Below are 26,129 nucleotides of genomic sequence, written 5' to 3'. Positions count from 1 at the left end.
TGTGTATTGTTGTAACAATATCATTGCAGCGTCAGGACTTTGTTCCTGATTATGAAAGGCAGTGAAACGAACCGGGACCTTACCTTTCTTTCAACTTTTGACAGTAAATACCTGGGCACAGGACTTCAAAGCAAACAGACAGCCCTGACCCCCCCACCCCTTAATATTTAAGAATAAAAAGATGATGAGAAATAAGGACAAAAGCCAAGGAGAGGAGGGTTCAGTCCACAGCAATGCATCGAGGTATGATCTATCAACTTACTTTTTTTTTTTTTTTTTTTGGGTAAAACCTGTGAATACCCTGGTTACTTTGACAGCCTGGGGCTACTGTCAGTGCTTAATACAAAACATTTTAGTGATTTTGCTTCCTTTTTAAGGAATGACCTTGAGATTGTTAGCATGCCACACCCTGATTTTTTTTTTTTTTTTTTTTGGTAGCAATTTCTGAAAGTTGTGTTGTGACTTAAGGGCCCATGTCATAGTCAAAAGGTACTGTACCTTCATTCAGGGCAGCCCTTGCCTCTGCAGGATGCTTTTCCAGCTTTGGAATTTCGGTTTTTAGGTTTTTTGTGCTGTGAAAAATGACCTTGTCGGTTTAGCCATTGCTGCATTGCACCATTTTACATACAAGGCAAATTTTTCTTTGAAGAATCCCAGAAGTCTAAACTTTAAGTGAGGGCCATACAGAAGCCTGGTGTAGTAGTAAATTATAGTAAATAGGCACAAGAAAAAGTTACATGAATGAAAAAAAGCTCATTTTAAAATAGAAACTGGGAAATGCCCGTTTGTCTCCTACCCCTTACTTCAGGTTTTATTCGGGCTTGTAGAACTTTGATACTGTTTAGGTATTTTACAACATTTTGATACAATTTAACCAGACTTTATCCTGCTGGTGATAGCATTTGGTAGCGTAAAATAAACACCGGGACTATTAGCCGGAGACTCCCAACGCTTTGCTTGTTTGTTGAATGTATATTTTCGCTCAGAGTGTTTTTATTTACTTTTGTCGAGTAACGAGATTCTTTGCAGGTTTTTTACAAACCTAACCTTGCTGTAGGAAAAGTGTGAAACACTGGGAATGCTTGTTTGCTGGGAATGCGGATTTAGGATGACTGGATTGCCTGTTTTCTATTTAAAGGGTCATTTTTATTTTTTTTTCTGGCCTGTATGCATTTTTGTTTCTCAGGGTGGAACTGCTCTCAAATTTGGCATTTTGTTCGTTTTGATCAAATCGCGGCCTGTTTATTTTTTTTACCTTGGTGTTGCCTTCAGTCACTTTTAACCGACGTGAATAAAAAAGAATTCTGAACTGTCTGGTGTATCCCATGTGCTCTATGTGGTGTTTGCAAGGTGTTTTCAACACTATTCTCCATGTCCAGTATTTAACCTTCCTTAAGCACACAAACGTGAAATACTGTGGGGAATAAGATTTATTAGCAAATTTACTGCAAACCTTCGAGCAGCATAAGCTTGGATGCTGGTCTGGATGTGTTAAATTTTTGCATTGAAATTTTGAATCCTAAAATGGATATGGGTAAGTTTTAATTCGAAATGATGATTAACTCAATTAGCCTTAGGGATTGGTGGAGCATTACATACAGCACCTACATAGAGTGGTTTTTAATAATGCAGTTCAAAAACACTTCAGACTATGTTACCTTTACATTACTGCACAAAAAATCCTGCTTGAAAAGTGGATTTGAGGAGAATTATGATTCAGTTTATTTAACCCCCTGAGCTTTTTGTTTGTTTTAAGTGCAGATTATCAGTGAGTGCAATAATGGGTAGAATTTTTGGGGTTTTTCCAGGAAATCTAAATTAAGGTATTTCACTGGTGTTAGAAATATGCAAAATAAGAGATTAAATTGGAAACGCCTAGCAGTAGCTCCACAGAAGGAAGAGCTTCGATTTTTTTTTTGGGGGGGGTGGGGTGGTGGGGGTTAGAAGCATATTTGCATAGTGCCTCGTGTGCTTTTGGTGTTTTCATTGAAAAGTTCTTTATGATAATTGAGCCATTTCCATGAACACCTGTTGTGTGCAAGGTTACCCTTCTCCCCCTCCACAGTTCTTTCTCAAAATAAAACTGCGGTGGGTAACATCCACTCACCTAGAGTGTGGGAACAATTGAGCACAGGATATTTGTGACTGAGCCCTGTCGAGCTTATTTCTGAGCTGTGAGTCAGCTGAATGTCGTAAAATGGGCTTTACTTCCTGAGGTTGACTCGAAGTTGTAGGGGAAATGATTTCTAGGAAGTCAAGCCACCACTTTGCTTTTCTGTGGCCCAGAAATGCACTGGTGTCTGCACTTCACGTGCTGCTGACCACCTTTCTCCCCACTTGTGAAACCAGCTCAGCATCCGTGGAAATATGTGAAGTCCTGTGGCATAAACCCTGGTGGGAGGCCTGGATGGTGGAGATGGGTGGATATGACCAGTGTCATTCACCTTGAGGAAGGTGTTAAAGCAGAAGAAAATGAAATTCCTGTACACTACCTTAGGGCCCTGACTGGGGAGAGAAGTATGTTTGGAATTGACTCCTCACCTTCCCAGGCCTAAGGAAATGCAAAGGCCTGTGCTGGATAAACAGAAATACCTGAGAACTGTCCCCAAATGGATAATGATTCCTGGGGAGGGAATTGAGTGTTAATTCTTTCCAGTTTGTAACCTGAGGTGTGTACTTGATGCCTTGCAAGATGGAACAGCCACACCTGTGTCCTTTGTAAATTCTTTCCAGACTTGAAGCTGGCTCATTTCATGCAACTTTCTCCACTTGGGATAAAAGTTTCTGTGCACTGCCTGTGTATCTGGGAATTGAACAAAACCCTGCTGTGTTTGCTAGCATCCTCTGTGCTACCTCATTGAAAGGCAGGCGCTGTGAGGATGGATACATTTGTGTTGCAACCCTCATGTCAGTTTCAGAGGTGAGAGCAGGCTGGGGACCCTCCCCTCCAGTCTGTGAGCAAGTTCTTGGGGGATAACAAGTACCCTGCCCTGGATACATTGTTCCTTTCGTTTCCCCCAGCCAGCATCTGTTGCAGTTGCTCTCCCACCTCCTAAATACCCCAGTGTGGGAACTGCTGCTGCTGCAGAAGCTGCAGGGCTGAAGAAACCCTTGCATCTCTATCCAGCTTGCCTAGCAATAAAATACTGTAATTTTTTGGGGGGAAAGGTTTGAGTGGGTCACACCTCAGCCTGTTTCTGTTCGGAGGGTGAGAAGTGCGAGGTGTGCAGTGGTGGGGTGCTTGCCTCTGGGGGGGGGCTGGAGCCAGAGGGCTGTGCAGCGTGTGCTGCAGCCCTCGCCGAGCAGAACACCCTGCTTCTCCTGGCAGCCATTTTATGAAGATGTAGCTGCATGCGAAAGGGGATCTGGCGGGGGTGGGGAGGAGAGAAGCGAAGGCGTTAAACAAAAATTGTCCTTCCTGGCCGCCTGTAAAAGCGGCCGGCAGCCCTGTCTGGTTTCGGTGGCGCTCAGAAAGCCCCGATTCCCCGCAGCAGGGGAAGAGGAGGCTGCACCGGCTGGCATTTTGGTGCGGGTCCAGTTGAGTCACAAAATGGCTGTTCCTTTGTGCCGCATAGCTGACAGACATACTGCATTGCACTGTGTGTACTCTAAAAGCAGCAGGAAGTTGCTGCTGGGGAGTTCAAAGGCCAGCCTGTGCTGCCTGGGGACGGCGATTGGCTGCGCTCGCCTGGTAACAGGCGGCGGGGCGGATGGCGGCGGCTGCTGCGGGGGCAGAGCCATGGCGGCGCCTAATGGCTGCGCGCAATGGCTGCGCGCGCGGCGCGGCCTCTCCCACGCCCGCCGGCCCGCGGCTCTGCCGGGCTGCGCTGCCAGCGGGGCCCTGCGCCCGCCCGGCCTCGCTTCCCCACCTGAGGGGCGCGGGCTCTGTTTAACATGTTCTAGACGTTTTGAACAGCGCCGGCTATTCTGAGAAGCCAGCGACATGAAAAGGAGCGGGGTTATTTTTGGTGCAGCTTTTTCTCTTTCATATTTTTTCCTTTTGGTTTGTCTCCCCATCCCCCCATTTTTCCCCCTCTTTTTGTTTTCTTTTCCTTTTTCCCTTTTCAAATTTCTTTCCCTTCCCCCCTGTTTTTCTTTCTTTCCCCTCTCCCCTTTTTTATTTTTCCGGTTTTTTTTCCCCTTCCCTCCCCCCCCCCCCCTTTTTTTTTCCTTTTTCTTTTCTTGTTTCTTACTTAAGAAGGAATTCCACAATTTTATAGTATTCCTGGAATATCTGCCTTCTTTAAATTATTATTTTTAATATCATTACGGTGTTCAGCATCCTCAAATCACTGAAACTCATTCTTGCTTTCACAATGCACTTTGCAACTGGTTTTTCTTTGAGCTGAGTGGAAACACCAAACACCTTTATTAAAAAGCTTCTATCTATGGGCTTCAACTTTTCATCCAGGCTGGGCAGGTTATATTCTTTTTATCTGTTGTGGCCATCCTGTATGTATGGAGTCTCTCAATTTAATTTGTGCTACTGGATTCTTTAACCAGGGTTACTTTTTAGCTCCTGTGGCCATCCTGTATGTATGGAGTCTCTCAATTTAATTTGTGCTACTGGATTCTTTAACCAGGGTTACTTTTTAGCTCCTGTGGCCATCCTGTATGTATGGAGTCTCTCAATCTCACTTGTACTGCTGGATTCTTTTTCCTCTTTTGACCTTTTAACCCTTTATGAAACCGTCCAGAGGCTTTTTTTTTTTTTGTTTTCTCCTTTTTTTCTTTCCTTTTTTTTTAATGCTTGATCAGTGGAGGACACAAAAGGAATCATGTGCAAGGAATTCATTTGGCTCGTGATGTAATCTGCGTGCAGCACAAAGGAGATTGTTCTTGCTTTGCTTTGTTACTTCTGTTTCGCATTACACTCTCCAAGGAAATGTCTCATCTAATTACAAAGACACAATTCTGAAACTTTCAGCTTCTCTTTCCTGTTTCGTGTTTGCTGCCCGGAATTGATACAAGGCTCCAGCTACATTTAGCAATAATTTCATCTTTTCTGCATTGTTTGTTTTAGTTAAGCATCTTCAGCTACTTAACAACATTCTCCCTGTTGTCTGAACGCGTGGCTATTTGGCTGAATGAAAATGGAAACAGATAGAGACAAAAGTTCACCTGGGTGACTCTGTCACCCTGCCAAAATGCTTCTGTGCAGGCCGTGCTGCGCTCGTGTGCCCGCCGCTCCCACGGCGCTGCTGCCTGCCTCTCTCCGTGCCCTCAGCCAAGAGGGGTTGATGTGGGTGAGATGGTAGATTAGAGCCTCTTCCGCTTGCTGTTGGATTGATGTTTCACCTGCTCTACTTTGAGGGCAGCAGTTGCCCTTATCTGCACCTTTCCCCACTTCCTATGTGAGCTGAAGCCAAACTCTCCCACGGCTTGAGGAGAAAAAAAAACGTCTTAGGGTGCCACAGGGTCGCATCTGACCGCTTGCAGGAGGTGGCACGTCTCAGAGTGGGAGATCTCACGTGTGTGTCTTGGGAGCAGCAGTTGGGCTGCAATAGCCATGCTTGCATTTGCATTAAAACAAACTTTTCCACTCTCGGTTTCCTCGGAGGTATGGTCTGGAAGGCTTAATTTAAATCTCACCAATTTGGTCTGGTGAGAAACCAGATTCCACCTTTGTTTCCATGTTTCACCCCTCCTTTCAGAAAGCTGTTTATATGATTAGCAGGCTACTGAGTTGCTAAGCCTGTCTCTGAGGAATTTTTATACTGACCTGTCTGTTTCTTCAGGCTTATCACCACTAGTGTTAAGGAGCAGAATGAGGGTACCAGTGGCAGATGCAGTGAGACTAGCTGCTAGTCTCACTAGTGGTAAAGTACTTGGCACTGTGAGCAGGAGTGTATGGCCTGGAATGAAGCTTCTGATGCCATGGCCTTGCTGGCTCTTGAGCAGGAGACAGCTAAAGTCAGCCTGCTTTGGGTGGGTTTGGCAGCTTATGCTGAAATGCATCTTCTCCTAACATACAACCTGGAGGGGTGTGTGTGTGTGTGTGCATCCACTGTGTCTTGTTTCCTGTCACAGACAACATGAATCATATTAGGCTGTCAAGTTCTGAAGACAGAGAATTGCTTCTAAATCTCTCATTGTCCCTAGCTGAAATCCTGCTCAGGAAGGCAGTGATAATGGATGGAGGAAGAGTCTGCTCTGCATTCTTCTTCCTTTGATAAATGCAAGCAAGAACATCAATGCAGGAGGGGATGGCCTGGATTACCATAATTAGATATAAGCAGGCTTCCAGCAAAGCCTCAGCTCTTCTACTTCCATGGGATCTTAGATGCTTCTAAGGAACAACATGTGCTGAAATGCCATTTGAGGATGCTCTTTCAACAGGTGGTGATGTGCTTGTAAACTCTGCCTTTAGATCCTTGAAATGAAAGGAAAAACAGACTTAAATGAAAAATCCACATCTAGTGACTTGCACTGAGGCTTTTGGAAGTCTGTCACAACATTAATGCCTCTTTTTCTTGGAGCAGGGAGTGTGTTTTGGATCTGAAAAGAAGCAAAATGTTGATGGGAGTCTTTCCCAACGTACAGTAGCTCTTCCTGCATCACTGCTTGTGCAGCACTGCTGCTAAATTCTCCTTTTCAACATACAGCTTGCTTTATGTTTGTTTACCTGTGGGCTGAGACAGCCCAGGCTGCAGTTATGTTTTCCTGGCCTTGAGTGTCTTAAGGTTAAAAAAATAAAAAGTTTGAAACAATGATCTCTGCTTCCCTTCTGATCCTGTGCTGGTGGGGCTTGCAGAGTGTTTCATCTTGGGCAGGGCTTCTGTGGAGCATACTTAGAATGGTCAGGGTTGGAAGGGACCTCAAGGATCATCTAGTTCCAACCCCCCTGCCACAGGCAGGGACACCTCACACTAGATCAGGTTGCCCAGAGCCACATCCAGCCTGGCCTTCAAAAACTCCAGGGATGAGGCTTCCACCACCCCCCTGGGCAACCTGTGCCAGTGTCTCACCACCCTCATGGGGCTTCTTCCTAACATCCAATCTGAATCTACCCATTTCTATTTCTTTCCATTCCCCCTAGTCCTGTCATTACCTTATGCCCCAAAAAGTCCCTCCCCAGCTTTCTTGTAGCCCCCTTCAGATACTGGAAGGACACAATTAGGTCTCCTTAGAGCCTTCTCTTCTCCAGACTAAAAAGCCCCAACTCCCTCAGTCTGTCCTCAGAAGACAGGTGCTCCAGCCCTCTGCTCATCCTCATGGCCCTTCTCTGGACACCTTCCAGCACCTCCAGATCCTTCCTGTAAGAGGGGCTCCAGAACTGGACACAGTGCTGCAGGTACTTGTGCCTGTGGAGCATGCTTGCCAAGCACCGGGTGCTTCCCAGGCGGGGATGGGATGCTGAACACCTCATTGCTCAGGAACCTTGACCCCGGCTATGAACAAATGGGTTGCAATGTCAAGAATGCACTGACTGCAGAGCTCCTGGCTCCCCAGGAAGAAGTCCTGTTGCAACTGTTCTCGCAGGTTTTTATTGCGAGGTAGATATGACTGGAGTTGCTAAATCTATTAATTACAGGAGCTGATTGCATCTCTTTCAGGGGGAGGAACCTCTGCTGTAACTACAGAGTTGTCACCAGCTGAGAGCTTTGAATGCCATGTGTTGTCTGTAAAACTGAGGCTTAATGATGAGCCTTAAATCTGTTAAAACCAGCTTGTGACAGGCACTTGGAATAGAACTCTGGGGCCAGGCCAGGCTCCCTTCTTCTGAGGTGCAGGTCATCTGGAGCCACAACGGAGTTTGTGCACCTTTGTATGCTTGTTAACGATTTTGGGTCCTGCATTTCCATATTACTGCGTTTGTTTAATCTATTAGGTCTTTAAAGAAGTTTGCAAACGTTTGTTAAGGGAGGGAAAAAACCCCACCACCATTTCTGTCCTAATTTTAACCAAAATCGTGTGTGTGCTGCCAGTCATCCCCCTCCTACATCTGCATCTTCTTGACAACAACTCGGATGGTGCAGTTCCCTTTGTGCTGCCTTTGAGCTTTAGTCAAGCTGTCCCCTGCTGTGACAGCTGACAAGAGGCTGTGAGTGGCATGGCGGAGGGCACACGGAGTTAACCCTTGTGGGAAGGTGTGTGCCCCCGGGCTCATCTCTTGGCTGCTAGGAGCCAGCCCAGGTCCTCCCGCGGTGATGGATGGTGGAGCACCGAGCGCTCCCCGCCTTCCAGGGGAGGGGGAGATGATCCCTTTTCAAATCCCTGACAACAGCAATTGTCCTTCCCTTTCTGTGCAGGGGAGGGGAAGGATGCTGCCTTTGGACATTCTCAATGGCCTCCTTAATCAAGCAGACGGATTTTGACTCCTTTTGTCCCTGTGCTGTTGTGTTGGGTGTTTAGGACTTTTTTTTCTCCTTTTCCCACTAAACATCCGAAGCGTTTTCAGCCTTTGGCTCAAAGATCAGAGAGCAGGGAGCCAGCACTCCCAATCCTGAATGAACTGCTGCCTTTACTTGCTTATGCAAGCGGAATGCAGAGTCTTTGTAGTGGAGGGGGATAAAAAACCACAAACCACCACTTTTGGAAAATGCTTGCCGTTCAAGATAGCCCAACTGTGCTCTGCAGGGAGCTGCAGCACCCGAGAGAGGGACAGAGTGAGCTCGCTGTGTGCTGGGAGCTGCTCTGCCTTTGGCATTTGGGAGCCCTGTGATGGGGCAAGGAGCGGTGGCCACACTGTGTGTGATTTCCCTCTGCCTCTTCCCCGTCCCTTTGAGCCAGGCTCAAGATCTGATGGTTATTTAGGCAGGGTCCCTGCCGAGTGTGTAATCCCCCAGTTGTTGCAGAAGCACCACGGTCCTGTTGTGCCTAGTGCTGTGCCAATGTAATTAACGACCAACCTCCACCAGCAAGGTTTGCAGTCACAAGTGAACGAGTATATTCTCCATGGGAATTCTCTCTTCCCTATCTGAGAGGAAAGGTCCCAAAATGAGGTAGGGGAAATACCGTTTTGAAGTACATGTTAGTTATCTGGCAGGGGCAACCCTGTAACCTTGAGAGTGTTTGTTGTGCCACTTGGAAGCCTGCCCAGAGCAGGCCTAATTATATTGTGATTATTCAGAGTTGTTTGAGACTCAATTCTAAACAGCATGAAGAGCCTGGCTGTGTTGAGTACATTGTAGTTTAAGTTCCTGCTTTGAGGCAGATCATGTTAGAAATCCCTCCCATGCGTGGGTAGGATTAGAGTAGCAGGAATATTTTTCTTCCCCCCCACCCCCTTCCACTTTTGCCTGCAGGAAATAAGTTGGGAAAAGCTCTTTCACCGATTGACCCTTCTCAGTGCTTCTCACTCAGCACATCTCTGCCTTGGGAGACAGGCAAGCACCAATCACTCTCCTTAACAGACTTCAGAATAAAATGAAGGGAACTCAAGAAGCCAGGAATTGAATTTGTCTGCAGTATCACAGTCTGAGTGTCATCCACTCAGCTATCCTGCAAGCTCCCTGTACTCTTGTGTCTTTATGACTAAGCTTACTATAGCATTTGCCCTTTTTTGTTCTTCCCCAAGGCAAAGGATAGATCCCAGGAACTTCTCAGTTCTCTGTTGTCCACCTATTATCCCCCTTTATCAAGTATTGTCCCCTCTTGATCAGATGATCTGCAGCCACAATCATTCTTTTGTTTCTCTCCCTGGCTTGTTTAGTCTAGAGATAAAATGTGATTTGGTGCTTTTTTTACAGCTCCTGTGAGCCTGTGTATGCATCAAGGTGGACTGGTGGTGCTGGTTTTTATTTGCAATAGGTGTAGGCTTTTCATACACATCTATATATAATAATATATTATGCAGTAATAAATAGTCACATTTACAGATCAAATATTCAAAGGAAATACTGATGAACAACTGCTGAGCAGTTGTGTTAGCATCTTCTGTGGTTTGTCCCTGTCCCTTTGTGTGCACGACAGTTTGTGTGTAGGTGACTTTAGGAGGACCACCTCAGTTAAAAGAGCTGTGAATTGGTTGCCTGCATTGGCTTTGCTGGCCTGTGCTTTGGAGGAAAGCAAAGGCCAGTGCCACTGGTGGATGGGTGTGGCTGGCAGCCCTGGCTTGAAGAGCTGCTCTTTTCCTGGTAGACCTAAATCCAACAGATAGATCTGATCTGGAGAAGACATCCTCCTCGCTTCAGAGTGCAGCATGGCTGCCTGCTGCTGTGCCATGCAGGCCCAGTGGGCTGACCTGTGGTTCCGAGGTTGCCGTGGAGCTGGAATGTTTTGAGCAAGCTGGCAGTTGGCTTGGATCTGCCAGAGAGGGACGTTGAGGAGCCAGAGGTGGCCCAACTTGAGTGGCTTGGCTTGCAGCTGGCTTGCTGGTGCCCCAGAATTGGGGATGGACTTGCTGCTTTTCTGCTCTACAACCCGGCTGTGCTGCCAGACGCAGTGTTCCTGGTTCCTGGAGCAGCTTGCTCACTAAGCTGGCAGAGACCGGTTTGACTCTGACGTGTTCCAGTGGCCCTGGAGATGTTCATCAGCCTCGTCAGAGCTGGCATAAGCATGAGGTGAGTACTGGAAACATGGACTGTAAAGTGAGGATTGGTCAGAACGGGGAGAGGTTGTCTGTCCTTGAGCCTGCCCAGGGTGTTTTCACAGGTGCTCAGCTTGTAAAGTGAAACTTGATTAGATTCAAAACGTAGCTATGGAGTTCTTAAAGCTAGGAGGAGCATGGCTTGTGGGAAGGCAGTGAGTTGTTAGTCTTCATCTCCTTGGTTAAATTCAAGTTCTGTCCATCAAAGCCAGATTTTAAAGTGTTGCATAGAACAGTCCCAGTTGGAGCAATTCCCTTTTCAGCTCTTGAATCCTGTGTTGGGTTATTTTTTCATCTTGTCTGGCACTTTCTGGAAACCTCTCTGCTGTTTGCACTTGTTCAGAGCTTATAATACTTTTATTTTCTTTTCCTGTTAGCCAAGGTGATCTATAAAATGAAGTCATGTGTAAAATATTAAATGCTAAGGCTGGAGGCTTCAGGCTTGCTGTAATTAATTGCCTTGTAAACTTTGATGCCTGATTGTAAAGGGTCTTATCACTGCTGTTCAGCTACTTATTTCTTGGAACCAACACGTCCTTCTTAGTAAGGGATGATTTGGTTTTCTTTTCCCTCAAGTCAGGAGCAGGCTCTTAATTAAAGCAGAATTATAGCCTGAAGTATTTCTTAGAAACCGGAGGAACACACTTGGCTGAGTCTTAGCAGATCTCTGTTTTTACAGCAGTTTCTCACTTCGAGGGAGTTCCCAACAGTCCAGCTGTAGCTTTCTTGATGTTCAGGGTGTTTCTCTGAGGGATTTGGAGGACAGTAAACTGGTTGAATCATGATTTTTGCGACTATCATTTATAGCTTATCCCCCACTCGCAGTTTAATTGAAAGTAGGTTTCGCCTGGCTGTTAACTTAGGTACATTAAAGCAGGGCATATTCTCAAAATAGCTTCTGAAAAGAGGACTTAAATCTCCAGCTATGTACAGCGTAAGGCCTGACTTGATCTATAATGTTGCAGATCCTTTATACTCCATGGTGAAGGAAGGAGTGATTCCTGTGTCCTGGTGATAGGATTACTTTATGGAATTAGCCTTTTAAGTTGTCTTTTTATCAAGCACACATCCTTCTGCCTTGGTAGCAGGTTGTTTACTTAAAAAGAATTATTTGTCACAGCCTTCAAAAAGACACGCTGCTCAGATATCCTCAGTAAGGCGAGTGGATGCCTGTAGATGTGTGTGCCATCTTGTCACTAAGAAGTTGCTCTCTTTTCAGATAACACATTCACATCTTGGCAAAAAACACTAACCAACCAACCAACACCTCAGAATTAGTGTCCAGTGGATAAAGCACATGCTGCTGATAGGTGGGAATGGCTTTGCCCCTGTGCCCTTGAAGTAAAGCTTAGGGCCTTGACAAACAAAAGAGCTGCAGAATGGGAGACCAGTAATTACTGCTCTGCCCTTAAACAAATACTGCCAAAGCTGTCTGGCCTCGGTCTAGCCTGGGCTGTTATAATTTATTCCAGTTATTGCTAATAAATATGATCAAAGAAAAGTGTCTTCCTCTTTCTTGCATCGCTGGGGAACATGGGATGCCAACAGGATTCAGCAGGAGCCTGGTGTTGCCATTTTGGACCATGCCAGTAGAGGTTTGGATGCCTCCAGATCACATTCTTTTCATGGAGGTCAGGTCTCCATCCCTGCAGCAGGCTGTGTGGGATGGTGTCCTGCCAAGCCCTGCCTGTGGAAACCAGCTGTCCCCAGAGCTGCTGCAGCAGCATCCTTCCCTCGAGTGGTGTGGCAGCCTTTGCTAATAAAGGGCCCTGGGTTGTGTTGAAAACAAAGCCTGTAACACTCAGCATCCTGCAGTTGAAGGTCCTTCACTGGCTGTAAGCAGGCTGGGGGCAAGGTGATGGTTTTGAGTGGGACGTTGGGAGCAGACGCCAGCTGTGTGGATGTGCTCAATGCGAAGCTGCTCAGGGAGCTGCAGGGCGGCAGGCGAGCAAGGACGTGATGGAGGGCGTCAGCAGTGGAACAGAGCAGGAGACAGCAGTCCCTGGGTGGCCTGGAAGGGTGGAAGTTCAACTTGCTTTTCCAGCCCTGCTAGGAGGAAGCGATGTGACACCTACATCTCCTTTGAAACCCTGCAGGGACAAGGAAACCAGCAATGCACTCATTCACCCTCCACGCTGAGAAAGCCTAGTTTCTAGTCTTTCAGCCTGAAAAATTCTCACTCTCTACCATTTCCCCCCCCGCGCATGCTACGCTCCTACACGGCAGGACTTGTGCGGCCCCAGAGCAGCTGCTGGCACCGCAAGGGACGCTCAAGATGGTGGAAGAGGGCCGGGTGTAAAATGGCGGCCGGGAGCCTGGCGGCGCGCCCTGCCCTGCGCCGCAGGGATTGCTGCAGCCAGATCCGCCCTGCTCGGCTGCTGCCCTCTGCCCGCTCCCGGCGAGACGGCAGCCGGGACCTCAGCCCTTGTCCGCCGCTGCAGAGCTGCCGGGGCCATCCCGCTCCGGTTCTTCAGGGAGCCTCGGAGGCTTTATCTGAGAGCAGAAAACTTGCTGACGCGGTGTTAATGAGCCCTGTTTGCATACGGCTGGACCTGTGAGCAGCAGCCGAGTCCAGTGATCGATTGCTGCCTGACTCTCTGTACCTCCGCTTGGGGCGTGCCCTCTTCTTATTGTCTTTGTATTCTTTCTCGAATGGTGAAATCTCAGCACAGCCTTCAACACGTCTCATTACCTTTGTCCTCTCGTACAAAAGGAAGCAAATTAAAACTCTGGTTCCCTCTGCAAAGTTTCCTGTCTCTTTTTATTCGTGGTGTTACCTGCTGCATGCCCTTAAATAATACAGAAGCATCCAGCTGCAGCTCAGCAGCTGGCTTGGAAAGACAACACTCCTTGCTCCAACCTCCTGCAGTCTCCTTGTTGTCACTCTAAGTTTTGGTGTGTGACAGAGTGGGATTTGTAATGCTCCTTTACTATCTTGTGTGTTACACTTTGCAGTGAGTTTTCAGTTTAATTGGGTTTTAAACAAACAAAGAAAAAAGTAGATGTTGGAGTGATTGGGCAAAAAGCTGTTGGAGTATTCTGGCCACCTGAAATAGTTTGGCCTCTCGTTTTATGCAGGAGCCTGCATTTAAGTGAATGTTCTGTATATTAACCCATTGTAACCTAAAGAAATAAAACCCCAACCCACCTATTTGAAGTTTTACTCTCTTATTATTTACTACCTGAGGAATGCAGTCTGCCCAGCATTGGTACAATCCTTCAATCAGGAATTGCCCCAGCACATGCCTGTGTAAGCTCCTTTCTCCTGCTCTGTTGCTGAATGTATTCTTTCTGCAAGCAGCATGATATTCACTGTAATGTATAGTAGTATGCATACACTCTTGGTGCTGGTCTCTTTCAGAAATTAAGCAGGATTGTTCAGAAGTCTGTGCAGAAGATACTGGGCAGTGATTTTGGAGGCTGCACTCCCACCTGTGTGTTCAGTGCCTGTCCTGGGAAGGATTTGCTCCTGCTTCAGTGTGCCAGTGCAGGGGATCTGTGTGGAGCCACACAGTTCACACTTGTGTTTGGGCTGTGCCAAGCCTCTTGCTGTAGATTGGACGTGGCTCAGGTTTGCTTGCTGCATATTTCTAGGCTGTGTCAGTACAGTTAAAATGTAATGTCTTCTTTCTCTACCATCAGTCACTCGGCATCTGAAGAAGCCTCTGGCTCTGACTCTGCAAGCCAGTCTGAAAGTGAACAGGGCAGCGAGTCAAACAGCAGCTCGGAGTCCTCCGAGAGTCAATCTGAATCCGAAAGTGAATCAACATGTTCGAAATCCCAGCAGACCCCTCCTGAAACCAAAGAAAAACCAGCCTCTAAGAAGGAAAGGATAGCAGATGTTAAGAAGGTATCACCCCTGCTGCTCTGCACAGCCATGTTACTCCTGTGTCCACCTTGAAAGGGCAGAAAGCAGGACATGAACAAAGCCATCTTCAACTTCCCTGCCCTTTTGCACATTGACCAAACAGCTTCCAAACTCTGGTATCCCCAAGTCAATTGCTGGCTGTGGTCTGTGGTAGTGCCTTGCTGGTGTCATCCTTGCAAGCAGGAGCTTGTGTGTTTGATAGAGCAACCCTTTGGGCACCAGGTAGATAGTGATGGGACTGACTGGTGCAAACGAGATGCAGACAGCTGTCACCACTACACAGCCTTGTCATTTCATTCTGTCTCTTTGTCTTTCCCCTGTGTCTTCTCTCCCTCAGAGGCAGTAAAGCTTACTCATGTAATATATGATCAGGAGAAATCTTGTCTAGGATTTGGACCACATGGATTTTTCTCTCACTGTCTTCCTTCTTGAAAAAAGCAATGGGAAAAAAAAAGAGGAAGAGGATAAAAGCATAGTGGTTCTTTATTGTGTTTTTTCCCTGCAGCTTCCCAGCTAACTTCTAGCAATATCCCTCTCAAATAGCCAGGTTTGCCCTCTCCCTGGTGCTTCCCAGGAGGAAAAGGAATTGCAAGTGTCTGATGTGTGTGGTGTCCTCCTGCTTGGCACCTCCCCAGTGCAGAGCTGTGCTTTGGGTGTCTGCTTTACCTGAGGGGTGGAGACACCTGAGTTAATAGAGTGTAGTGTGAGGTGGGAAAGAGGAGCTGACTTACCCATTTGGAGACAGAAAGTTGGTGAAGTCGGAGGGAAGAAAATCAGGTTAGGTCAGGTTTGTTTGTTTGTTTGTGGTGTGTAACTTTCCTGTTCTTCTTAGCTATAGTTTGCACTTGCGCAGCTTGCTTATGAGAGAGAGTTGTATGGAGAAGGTTGCTGTGCATGTAAAGACCGAGAAGGAAGGGCAGTGCTTGCAGCCTGTGTTCCCCATGTACTTGCAAGGGAGAAGTAAAGAATTCTACTGACAGCTTCTCTCTCTCACAAATCGTTAGGCTGCCAGCTTGGGTCATGGCTAAATCTCATGTGTTCAGACCGGCAAGGGAGGATGTGTTTGTAGGGCAACTGTGGTGACACCATATTTCTGGTTTATGGTTGATAAGCAGAGATTGAAGGAAGTTTTCTTTTCCTCTGGGCTCCTGAGAGCATGTCCCTAACAATAAACATCAAAATTACCCTGTGAGGGAGTAACACAGCATGGATGAAACGTGAAAAGGTCAGGGCACCCTCTAATAAGAAGGCCTCTCCCTTCATTAATTTCTCTGTTAATGGGTGTTTTCCTTAGCTGGGTCTTACCTAGACATGTTGATACCTGTTCCCCTTGAATAACCAAGGCAATTAATTATGATATTATTGTTTATTTGGTATTTCTGTCTGGATACACCCATGAGAGTGAGGTTAATTTGCGTTGGGTGCTATTCAGATTTATCATGGGAGTAAATCCCTCATCCAAAACTCGTGTCAGGTTCTTCAGATGGTTTGGGGACTATTTTGAGGTTTTGTTTCATGAGAATTTATCTCCCTGCCCAGCTGATAAACACCTTTGCAATCTGTCTGTGGCAGTGTTATCCTATTACTCCTTTAACAGTAGCACAACGAATAGCTGGGATGGAGCCTTGTATTCATCAGACTCTCAATCCCGAGTTGCTGCAGCATCTGGCAGTGTGTTTTGATTTCCTGTTCCTGCCAGGGGCTTTCAGAGGCATGGGAGGGCTGGAGGGAGAGAAGCTGAAGGGGAATGAGTTTAGAAAGCTGTAAGAGGATAAGCTCTGCTGAGGGAGAGAGGGATTGTTGGTGTAGGTGTTGGAGAGGCACGGTGGTGGTTTGTATCGGCTCAGGGAATCTTCCGGTGTCCTGTGTCACCAACACAGCTCTGCATTCATAACCCTCTAGGCATCGGTTCTTGTCTCCCCCTTCTCCTGTCCATCCAGCAAGAACAAGTGCACACTGTTACACACTGTGTAAACTGTTTAGGGCCTGGTTACAGCAAATGGAGCACAACCATTCCCAGTAGCTGTCTCTGCACATCCATGTGTCCTTCACTGCCAAGCCACATTTGCATCAGTGCCTTCAGGAGTAGAAGTTGCAGCACCTCTGCCTTGTCAGCCAGATTGGGCCACAGAATATGCTTTTGAAGGTGCTGCTGGCGATGTCAGGCAGCTGATGAGCTATTCCCTATGGAAAGGAATCGTGATGGAAGCTGCTTGCAACAGTGGACAGTCCTTATGAGTTAGTAGGTCCATTCATTCCACATGCAAGGTGTTGCTGCCTTACCTGCAGCACCTTTGCTTGTAGAGGACTGGCTATCAACACTCCTTCAGCCTGGATGAGCTGGAGAGTAACTTTTACCCTGATGGAAAGATGGAGCACTGTAAAGCTGAGATAAAACACAGTGCTTTAGAGTGTTACCAAATATCCCCCAATACTCATAATCCTTTTCAGCCAGTTCTTTAAAGTGTCCCTATGCTGGTTGCTAATTCCCTAATGGTTTTATGCTTATTTAAAAAAACCAAGAACATTCACCATCAAACTTCTAAAATGTCAGAAGTAAGGAGGATGAAGCAGGCCCTCTGATGGTCTGTTTATTTTGCAGATGTGGGAAGAATATCCTGATGTTTATGGGGTTAGGAGGTCAAACCGAAGCAGACAAGAGCCGTCGCGATTTAATATAAAAGATGAGGTAAGGAAAACAACCAAAAGATGAGAGATTACTGAACATAGCAAACCAAGCAGTCCCAAAGAGCAAAGGCAGGTCTCATTTGCACTGCCTTGTAACCACTGAGTCCTAGCTTGATGCATGGATGTTGGAGTTTACAGTTAAGGTCTCAGTCCTCCAGTCGGATCTGCTTGGCCCTAGAGCTCTGGAGTCAGCGGGACGCTGAGATCTGCATGCACTGATCTGATTGCTGCAATGGGGAGTAATGCAAGTCATGCTCTGCTGTAGAAACATCCTGGAGAGAATGAGTCTGTGTGGAAAAAAAACCACCAAAATGAAACAAAACAAACACCAAAACACAACAAATCCAACTAGGAATAAAGGAAACTTCCCAGAAACACCTCGTCCCAACAAAAGAGCCATTGTTGCCCATCCTGGAATGGATCATGCTGATAGCTGCATTTGTGTGTGTTCAGCTGTATGAACCATCCACTGTTCTTTGAGTGAATATTGGGGAGTCTTTTATGCTTCAGTTGGAGGTGATGGTGGTCAGAGCCTGGCAGACAAGCCTTCCTTTTCTTCAGAAGATGCAGGATTAAGCTGCCACCTTCGTTTGCATCTAACAGAGTTTCTGCACTTTCAGCTGCAGGTCTTCAGAAAGGTTGGGTAGCTGTAGCAGAGGGGAAAGAAAACGAGGGAGAGGCTTAGGCCAAAAGTAAAGCTTGGGGCTTACAGCTAGGTGCAAAAACACGCTGTTGGGAACCTGAAGATAAGAGAGGCAGTTTCTGAGCAGAGCAAAAGCCCAGAGGCGCTCTCGTGACGGTCAGGATGTTTGTGCCTCGCTTCCAAAACGCGCCTTTGGATGCTGGAGGGCTGCGAGTCGCGCGGCGCACACACATCTCCGGCTCCTTCCTCTGCTGCCTTAGCTCCGAACCTTGCGCCACCGCCTGTGCCCCCCTCAGACTCCTGTGCTGGACGTCCCACGTAGCAGCAGGTCAGGAAGGGGCTGGGGGCACGTCATTGACTTAGCTTTTGTTTTCCTTTTCAAGTTCTGCAAGGGCCAGGCTCGCCGGCCGCCTCTCTGTGCGATGCCCTGGCATGCACTGTGCCGGCGATGTCACACCCACCACAGAGCTCCGCTGCAGCCCCGAGTGCCCTCTTAGGGGCTCAGGTAAGTCCCATCTTTTTTTGTTTTACAATATTACGTGGTTTTGCAAATGTTGTTTGCTTTTTCAACACCTTTATTTCCTACTACTTAAGGTACGATAAAAAGTTTTTAAAAGAAACCAAAACAACAAAACCGACTCAAAAACCGAAACGTTAACTCGATCTGAGATGGAAAAAACTTTGCTATACCACAAAATATTGTAAAAAACAAAAAAAACACCCAACCCAAACCCAGAAAAATCAACTCCTCCAAATGATCCCACTGCCCCCTTTGTGAAACAGCAAGCCAAAAGGAGCAGAATTGGCACACCCCCCTTCCCCTCTCTTTCCCCCCAAAGCCACGCTGACTGATCCCTGTAGGGCGACTCCCGTCTGCAGCAGAGTCTGACGGAGGGTGTGACGTGTCAGGAGCACAGTGCTGGGGCCTCACAAAGAGCAGGAGGATGTGGACTGTCTTGCTTTTGGAAGACCTAAACGCCCAGAGGGAGGAGCTAGCATAGCTCGAGCCTGCATGGTGCTGAGCACTCCTTGCTGCTGCTGGAGCTGGCAGAAACCCAAGGCGCTTGACACCTCTGAAGACTGCTTTTTACCTTTACAGGGTTAAGCCTGTCGCCAGTGACCTCCTCTTGTTGCTTGCTGCTTGGGACTTCCAGCACAGTGTCTAGGAGCTTTTAATTGCCTTCTTCCCTAACCATTCTCTGCAGTGTTAGCAAACAGCATCGCCCAGGCAGCCTGCTGGCAGGCTCAGAGAACAAGAACCAGCCATCATCACACCTCCCCCCACGCTGCCCCGTGACTCACCCTGGGTGGGGGAAGGTGGCACGTAGGTGGAGGTGGTTCAGTCTTGGGGGCACTGTTCGGTCTCAGCTCTGTCCTCTTGAGACCAGCAGTTTGGGCAGGGTTATTTCTGTGTTAGAAATTGTTTCCTTCTGAGAGCTTGGGAACTGCCCAGAGGCCTCCAAGCGTGCGGTGTAGGTCTCTGAGCTGCAGCTGAGAGGGTGGAAATGGTGATCGATACCGAGACAAGGGCAGAAATCAAAGTGAAAGGGCAGTTTTGCATAGGGGTACAGAGCTGCTGGGAGGGCTCAGGGCTGTCTCCAGGAGTAAGAGCACGTGTGAATTTTGTAGTCAGATCAGTACTTGCCCCATGTGTTTTCTTTGCAGTTCATAAATCAGCCTCAGGTTTCAGCCAGGGGAAGTGAGACGTGCAGAGCCAGGTGCCTTGTAGAGTGTTCTAGGGCAGCTGAGAAATAAATGTGCCCAAAGCAGACACAACCTTTTTGCCACTAAAAGGATAGTTTGAGGTTGAAGTCAGTGATCAATGGCGTGGTGAGAGAAGCCACAAGTCACACATCAGAGGTGTTCCCAGAGTAGAGTTGGTTTGATTACTGAAAACCAGCTTCTGCTCATTTACATTTTGTTCAGCGCTGTCCCTCGTGTCTTTGCTCAAAGTTCATGTGCTGCTACTAGGATTGCTGAGAGAGAAGTTCAGCAGACATAATAAAACTAAGCTGGTGAGTTGAGGTTCTCCACCTTTTCAGCAGCACTAGAGCTTGGCTTCTGTGAAGCCTGAAATGAGCAAATCCTCCCTTCCAACTTCAGTCTGAACTATTTCTTGCCTCCCTGTAAGCAAGATTTCATCTCTCCTAGTAGGCAGCATGAGCTCAGGAGGTTGACATGGACCGTGCTCATGGCTCTGAGTCTCCATTTCTCCTGCCCTGGGTTAGTGGTGAGGACACTCATGGACAACCTGTATGACCAGAACTTGAAAGCTGCTGCTGCATTGCTCTGCTTGGTGCTGTGTGTGCAGCATCATTATGTTCTGTACAGTGTTGCTCCATAGATAATGACTTGAGTAAAAGTGTGCACACTTTGTGTGCTGGGAGAGAAGAAGATTAAATTAGATGGGAGGAGGTAGTGAGGCATGGAGGGGGAAGGCTGATCCCTTCAGCTGGAGCTGGGGAAAGCAAATTGTAAGAGGCCAGTTCCTAGTCCACTTGGAACAGTGATTGTCACGGTAGGGAAAGAGGGAACCACAGAAGGCAAGTCACCTTTCCCCTTGGCCACAGCAGCAGCACCCCAGAGGGGCAGCCTGAGCCCAGTAGAACTTGGCCAGTGCTGGTACTTAGGCTCTGAGAGTGAGCAGTGTGTTCCCCAGTATCTCACTGGGCTGACAGAAGCTCTGGTGGGGCCTGGAGATGGATTGTATCATCTTAGCTCAAGTCATTGAGGGAAGTGACAGTACTAAGATTCAAGTTGCAGGTGATTGCCCAGTCAGGCTGCTTCCTGGTGACAGTGAGTGGCAGGCTGCAGTGCAGCTGGCACCTCAGCTGCATGCTCTGGACCTGGCACGCTCCCAGCTCTCTGGTTGTCATCTGCACTTCCTTAAGTGAGGAACTGACCACCAGGCAGAGCCTGTGGGTTGATGTTGAGAATGGGGTGTAACAAGAGTCCAAGGCAGAGGTGCAAATCTCACCCTTGGGCTGATTTGAGCAAGTCACAGAATGTTAGAGGTTGGAAGGGACCTCCAAAGATCATTGAGTCCAAGCCCCCTGCCAGAGCAGGATCACCTAGAGTAGGTCACACAGGAGCACATCCAGGTGGGTTTTGAATGTCTCCAGAGAAGGAGAAGCAGCATAGAATTCAGGATAGAGTTTTGCAGCTGGATCCTGAAATGTGGATTTCAGCAGAATTAAGAGGTTGCTAAAATGTGCTTCTGCTTTATTTCTTTAAAAATCAATTAGTAGTTCTGTATGAAATGGTGAAAGGCAGCTTTTGGCCAGGGACTGGAGCTTGGCACAGCAGAGGCAGCATGACAGGAGGAGCTGGTGAGACAGAGGTCAGTGGTAGGTGAGGGAGCAGTGAGGAGAGGCTGAGTCACAGGTGGCTGCTGCAGGCGCAGCGCTTCCCAGCATCCATGCAGGGAGGGTGTGGGAGCACAAGGCAGGCAGATGACTCAGGCTGGGGACTGGCTGTGTCAGAGGAGATGGAGCTGGCCTTGACGTGCAGCCAAAAGAGACAATGATGTCTTTGAAAGATGTAACTGAAGGCAGCTGAATTGCAGTCACAAGTTACATTTTTTCAAGGCAGGAAGAAGTGAGGGAAAGAGGAGTCATGAAGAGATGAACATTGGCTTTGTAGAGAGAGCAGGGGGAGAGCAGAGGCATTAGGAGAATGGATACTGGAGACTTTACGGTGGGATTTTGGCAAAGCTTTTGGAGTTAGTTTCAAAGAGCCAAAGGTTCTGTTTGGGTTTCTCCAGGTGTGATCTTCTCTGACGTAGAGCAGAAGACAGACCCACCTCTCTTTGCTTGGGCTTTGCCAAAAGGCAGCAGAAAGTAAACATGCTGTGAGGGGCAGCTCTCACAAAAACATGCCAGGATTGGCATGACAAAGCAGCGTGCTTCAGAGGGCAGAAGAGAGATGAAACCAGAAAACTGAGGACTTTGGAAACGTTGCCTGTTGAAACTGACCCCTGGGGAATGCTTGGCTTATGTCGCAAGGGCAGGCGGGATGCTCTCCGGTGGTTGCCAGTCGCTGGCTTCCTGGATACTTGGGGAAGGAGATGAGATCTCCTGCAGGGCTGTGAGACAGGTGGTGGAAGAGACATTCAGAGCAAGAGATGGTGCAAAAGGTGTTCCTGTGTCACATCTAAAATTCAGCAAGGCTGCTGGACTGATGTGGCAGGCAGAGTATCAATGTCTTTCAATGGAAACAGGGACACAAGCAAGAGGGAAGTTTCTGCTGGTGGAAGGGAAGCTGGAAAATGGAACTAAAGCAAGCAGAGGGGTGGACCTTGGCTCTCCAGAGCCTCCATTTTTTCGTGTGGCAGCTGACACCTTCTCACAAAACTGTGTGAGCAGCTCTTGCTGGTAAGCTTTGCGAGCTGTGTCCAGGAGGGGGGTGGTGGCGGGTGTAGCAGGAGGTGGCAAACTCAGGTACCTGAGGTTTTGGGTAGGCATTGCCTACAGCTGGAGCTGATTAGTGCTACAGAAAACACAATGAAGTGGAAGGGCTTCCAGTAAGTGTGTAGAGCAAGCAAGGTTTGGAGGCTACTTCTATCCTTTTGATACTCCCTTTTAAACCTCACATTACTGCTTCCAGTTTTCTGGATCCAGTGTACAAGGCAAAGTGGTTGAGGGGTGAGAATCTGCTTTTAAGCTGACTAGTTTTTGTGAAAGTGGAGTTGTGTCCAGCCTGCCTAAGGGTATTTTTCTGTAGCTATCTTGGTCTGTAGCAGTTAATGACACCCACATTTAAAATAGCACAGCAGGTAGTCAGAATATCTCCTGATCTGTTTAGCCAGAGAGACTTCACTGATGGAGACTGGAGGATTAGGAGGAAAGCAGCAGGGGCATGGCTCTGACCCAGTCAGGTCCTCAGGGGAGCAGGGACACTCTTGTGATGAGAACATTGCCTTTTTCTGAGCATTTCCTTCCTTATAGAAAGTGTCTGTAATGAAAGCAGAGATCGTGGTGCGTTTGTGTGGCTGCCAAAGTTTCTGCAGTCACAGAAACTGAACCTGAAAACACCTGCTGAAGTGGGAGGCCTGGGTGCTCACCAGAGTACATGCAGCCACTGCCCTCTCACTTCCAAGGCCTGTAGAATAGCTGAGCCTTAGCACTGCAGCAAGCCCTGCAAATGCTGGCCAGAGAGCACAAAGTTATGCTGCAGCCTGGCTGGGTCTTTGACATCAGGCAGAAGCGATGCTGGCCTTGCACCGTGGGCAGAGGTACCAGCAGCTGAGCTCTCCCTAGGCTGCAGGGCAAGGTTTGGTGACTAAAATTCACCTGTGGGTTTGTAATCTATGGAGTGCTGCACACACTGCAGGTCTGCCTGGCCACTGCCACTGCTGAGATGGCATCTGCCAGGTCCTGGAGGTTGATGATGAGGGGTAGGGGGGTTGCAGCCTCGTGCATCTTGAGCTCAGGAACTCCAGGACAGATGTTCCAGTAGAGCTCTCCAGCCTTTCTGCAGAGAGGTACCTTCTCCATGCTGAGAGCACAGCAGCATTGACCCTGCAGCTGAGGCAGGGCAGAGGGAATGGTGCTGGGAACCTGCACAGTCGCACCAAAGCTTCCTTCCTGAGCTGCAGTGAAAGAGCAGTGGGGCTCTGCCTGAGCTCAGACCACCTGCATGTGTTTGAGTTGCATCCTTGAAGAGAGAGAGTCCAGAGCTGAAGCCTACAACCTGATTTTTTTTCTTTTCAATTGAAGGCAAGTAGTGAATCTGAAAATGAGAGCCCAAAAAGAAGAGGCCAGAAGCAAATGAAGAAACCGTAAGTTTCTAGGGAGAGGGTTTGGAATGGTGGCACTTTGGTTTGGTTTGCTCTCCACAGCTGGGTTCTTTGATAGGTGCTGTCAGCTTGGAGAGCTTGCAAAAGAAATTGTTTAGTATTTCCAGTGGTAGTACTCTGGGTGACTGAAATTGAAGGGTGAACATTGGATACAGTTTCCCAGCTTTGCTTTTGTTCCTGTTTGCCCTCCTTGCCTGTGATGGAATCTGAGCAAGTCAAGTTCCCTTACTGCTCTTAGTCCTTCTACTTATTCTCCTTCAGAGATACTTAAAATAGAATCATAGAATGTTCTGGGTTGGAAGGGACCTCCAAAGGTCATCCAGTCCAACCCCCTCAACCTAGATCAGGTTGCCCAGAGCCCTGTCGGAGCCTCACCTTGGATATCTCCAAGGATGGAGCCTCAACCACCTCCCTGGGCAACCTGTTCCAGTGTTTCACTACCCTCATGGTAAAGAACTTGTTCCTAAAATAGTTCAGTCTCTTTCCCTCCCACCTCTTTGATTAGCAGAGAATAAAATGCCAAGTCACCATCCTGGTTTTATCAGTGATATCTGCTAAGAGAAAAGGATTTCCACAGGGGATATTTTGGGTGTCTGATCACTGTGGCTGAGTTAACTTGCAGTCAGATTTTACTGCCTTTTCCCATCTAATTAGTATTTTTAAGGTTTTTCCACACACTGCAGTGAACTGAACTGTGAGATGCCTGCTGCAGAAAACTTTAAACACAGCCACCAATTCCTGCTCCCTTTCTTCTGTTTCTTGTCTCTCAGCTTTTCATTCAGTTGCACGCATCAGTGCAGGAGGAAAACTAATTAGGCACAGGGAGGGCTGTGGTAATATGGGCCTCTTCTGAGCAAGGAGAGTAATCTCCACATCCCCTTGGAGAGAGGACATCCTCTCTTGCTCCTTCAAAGGGTATTTTGGAGCTGCAGCATTGCTCTGAATTGCCCACAGCAAACATGCTTCCTTCCACGAAGGGCACGATGTCATTTGGTTTCATGCTTGGAAGCTTTAATTGCCTGAATTTAGATGGCAGGAGGCTGCTTTGCTCCATTTTCCAGGCTAGGAGGAGATCATGTAACTGAGCATGCTGTGGTTTGTGCTCCATGTGTGACAGTGAGCACTTCTCTTGAAGATCTTTACAGCTCATTTCAGAAAAGCAGAAGGGGGAAAAGAAAAATAAATAAACCAAAGCCCTTGCCCACCCAGTTGTAAGAAGCAAGACCCTGCCACAGGCACTGCTGCAATTTGTGTTCACAGGCACTTGAGACAGACTGCCAGTGTGTGAACTAAACCCTAGGTGACTCAGGCCTCTTGCTAAAAGCAGAGAATCACGCCATAAAATCCCTCAGCTATTGCACCGAACAACCGAGGGCGAAGTTTGCACCTTTGGCTCGTGGTTATGGCCTGCTAGTATGGCTTGGGTGTCAGCTTAGCCAGGGATTTGGGCTGAAATACAGTTGCCCTTCCTGACCTACCTTTCTGGCTGTAGAAATAAATGGAAAAGAGAGATCTCTGGTGAAGAGGAGGATGAAGATGGAGGGGAACAGGGCACCAGTGGAGAGAGTGAGCCTGAACCCAAGAAAATTAAAGCGAGGAGACCTGCCCAAAGAAGGTAAGGAGTTGGTGGTTCAGGCGGTCTCTTTTTTCTGCCTGTGCTGGAGAGGTGATTTCTCTTTGGTGCTAAAGAATGTGGGCCTTTAGTTTTTCTGCAGTATTACCTTTATTTATGACCTAGTAAATCTAGGAGCTGGTTACTCTCTTGTCTCCCCATTTCATGCTCCAGCGAGTGATGCAGTGGTTTCCATGGCAGTTAGAGCAGACTAAAGCCCTGGGAGTCTGACACTTGAGATTCCTGCTTCCTTAACGACTTGTTGAAGTGGATGTTTGGGTGAAATGTGCTGGATTATGATTTTATGAATTCTCATTGTAGAACAGTGGCCAAGACCAGTGTTAAAAAGCCTCACAAGCGGCAGTGTGGCAAGAAGAGAAAGAAACCAGAGTCATCTGAAGATGATGATGACGACGAAGATGATGAGACCCCCAAGAGACAGACTCGACGAAGGGCCTCCAAGAATGTCAGGTATCAGAAAGTGTGGGGATGCTGGGTGATGGGAGCTGGATGCCTGGGGGAGAGGGGCACCCCAAATTCCCTGCTCTGGGCACGGAGTCCCTGTGTATTCTGCAGAGAGGCTCTCCCCTGCCCTGCAGATATCTCTTGTCCAAGAGGTTCTTTTGACTGGTTCATTCTGTGCACATCTGACTTCTCCTTGCCTTCTTTTGCTGTCTGTAAAAGAGGAAATATTTACCAGGCTCCCTTAGAGAAATGTGAGGAGCTTTTCATAATATTTCTAAAGCACTCTGAGACTACAGCTTGCAAATAATAGATAAAAAGGAGTAGAAGGAGCTGTGAAAGATTGGACCAGTTGTGTGAGACTGGCTGATGAGCAATGCCTTGAGACAGAGCACTGAGACATGGTGGAGCTGAAGCTTTATCCATTCCCCAATATACCTTCTCATCTCTTGGCTGTCCTAACAAGGGACTTGCAGTGAGCCACCTGAAGAATACTTTGTAGTGGTTCATCAAAGAGAAGAAATGTAG

At 47.7% G+C, this 26,129-nt stretch overlaps 1 protein-coding gene across 1 annotated transcript in view; it reads left to right on the top strand.

The window, feature by feature from the left end:
- The window catches only part of CHD2 (chromodomain helicase DNA binding protein 2), a 57,939-nt gene that overhangs the window by 2,677 nt on the left and 29,133 nt on the right, over window positions 1-26,129 (top strand). Inside the window, exons 2-7 of the mRNA XM_009899023.2 lie at window positions 105-243; window positions 14,174-14,381; window positions 17,002-17,088; window positions 23,448-23,509; window positions 25,020-25,142; window positions 25,461-25,610. Coding sequence (XP_009897325.2) covers window positions 182-243; window positions 14,174-14,381; window positions 17,002-17,088; window positions 23,448-23,509; window positions 25,020-25,142; window positions 25,461-25,610 — 692 coding nt within the window. The 5' untranslated portion in view covers window positions 105-181. The remainder of the gene's footprint in view (window positions 1-104; window positions 244-14,173; window positions 14,382-17,001; window positions 17,089-23,447; window positions 23,510-25,019; window positions 25,143-25,460; window positions 25,611-26,129) is intronic.

Source organism: Dryobates pubescens, chromosome 17, assembly GCF_014839835.1.
Source record: "Dryobates pubescens isolate bDryPub1 chromosome 17, bDryPub1.pri, whole genome shotgun sequence".
In the NCBI taxonomy this organism is placed as follows: Eukaryota; Metazoa; Chordata; class Aves; order Piciformes; family Picidae; genus Dryobates; species Dryobates pubescens.
The sequence above is the reverse complement of the archived record's forward strand: the minus strand, read 5'-3'. Positions and strand labels throughout refer to the sequence as shown.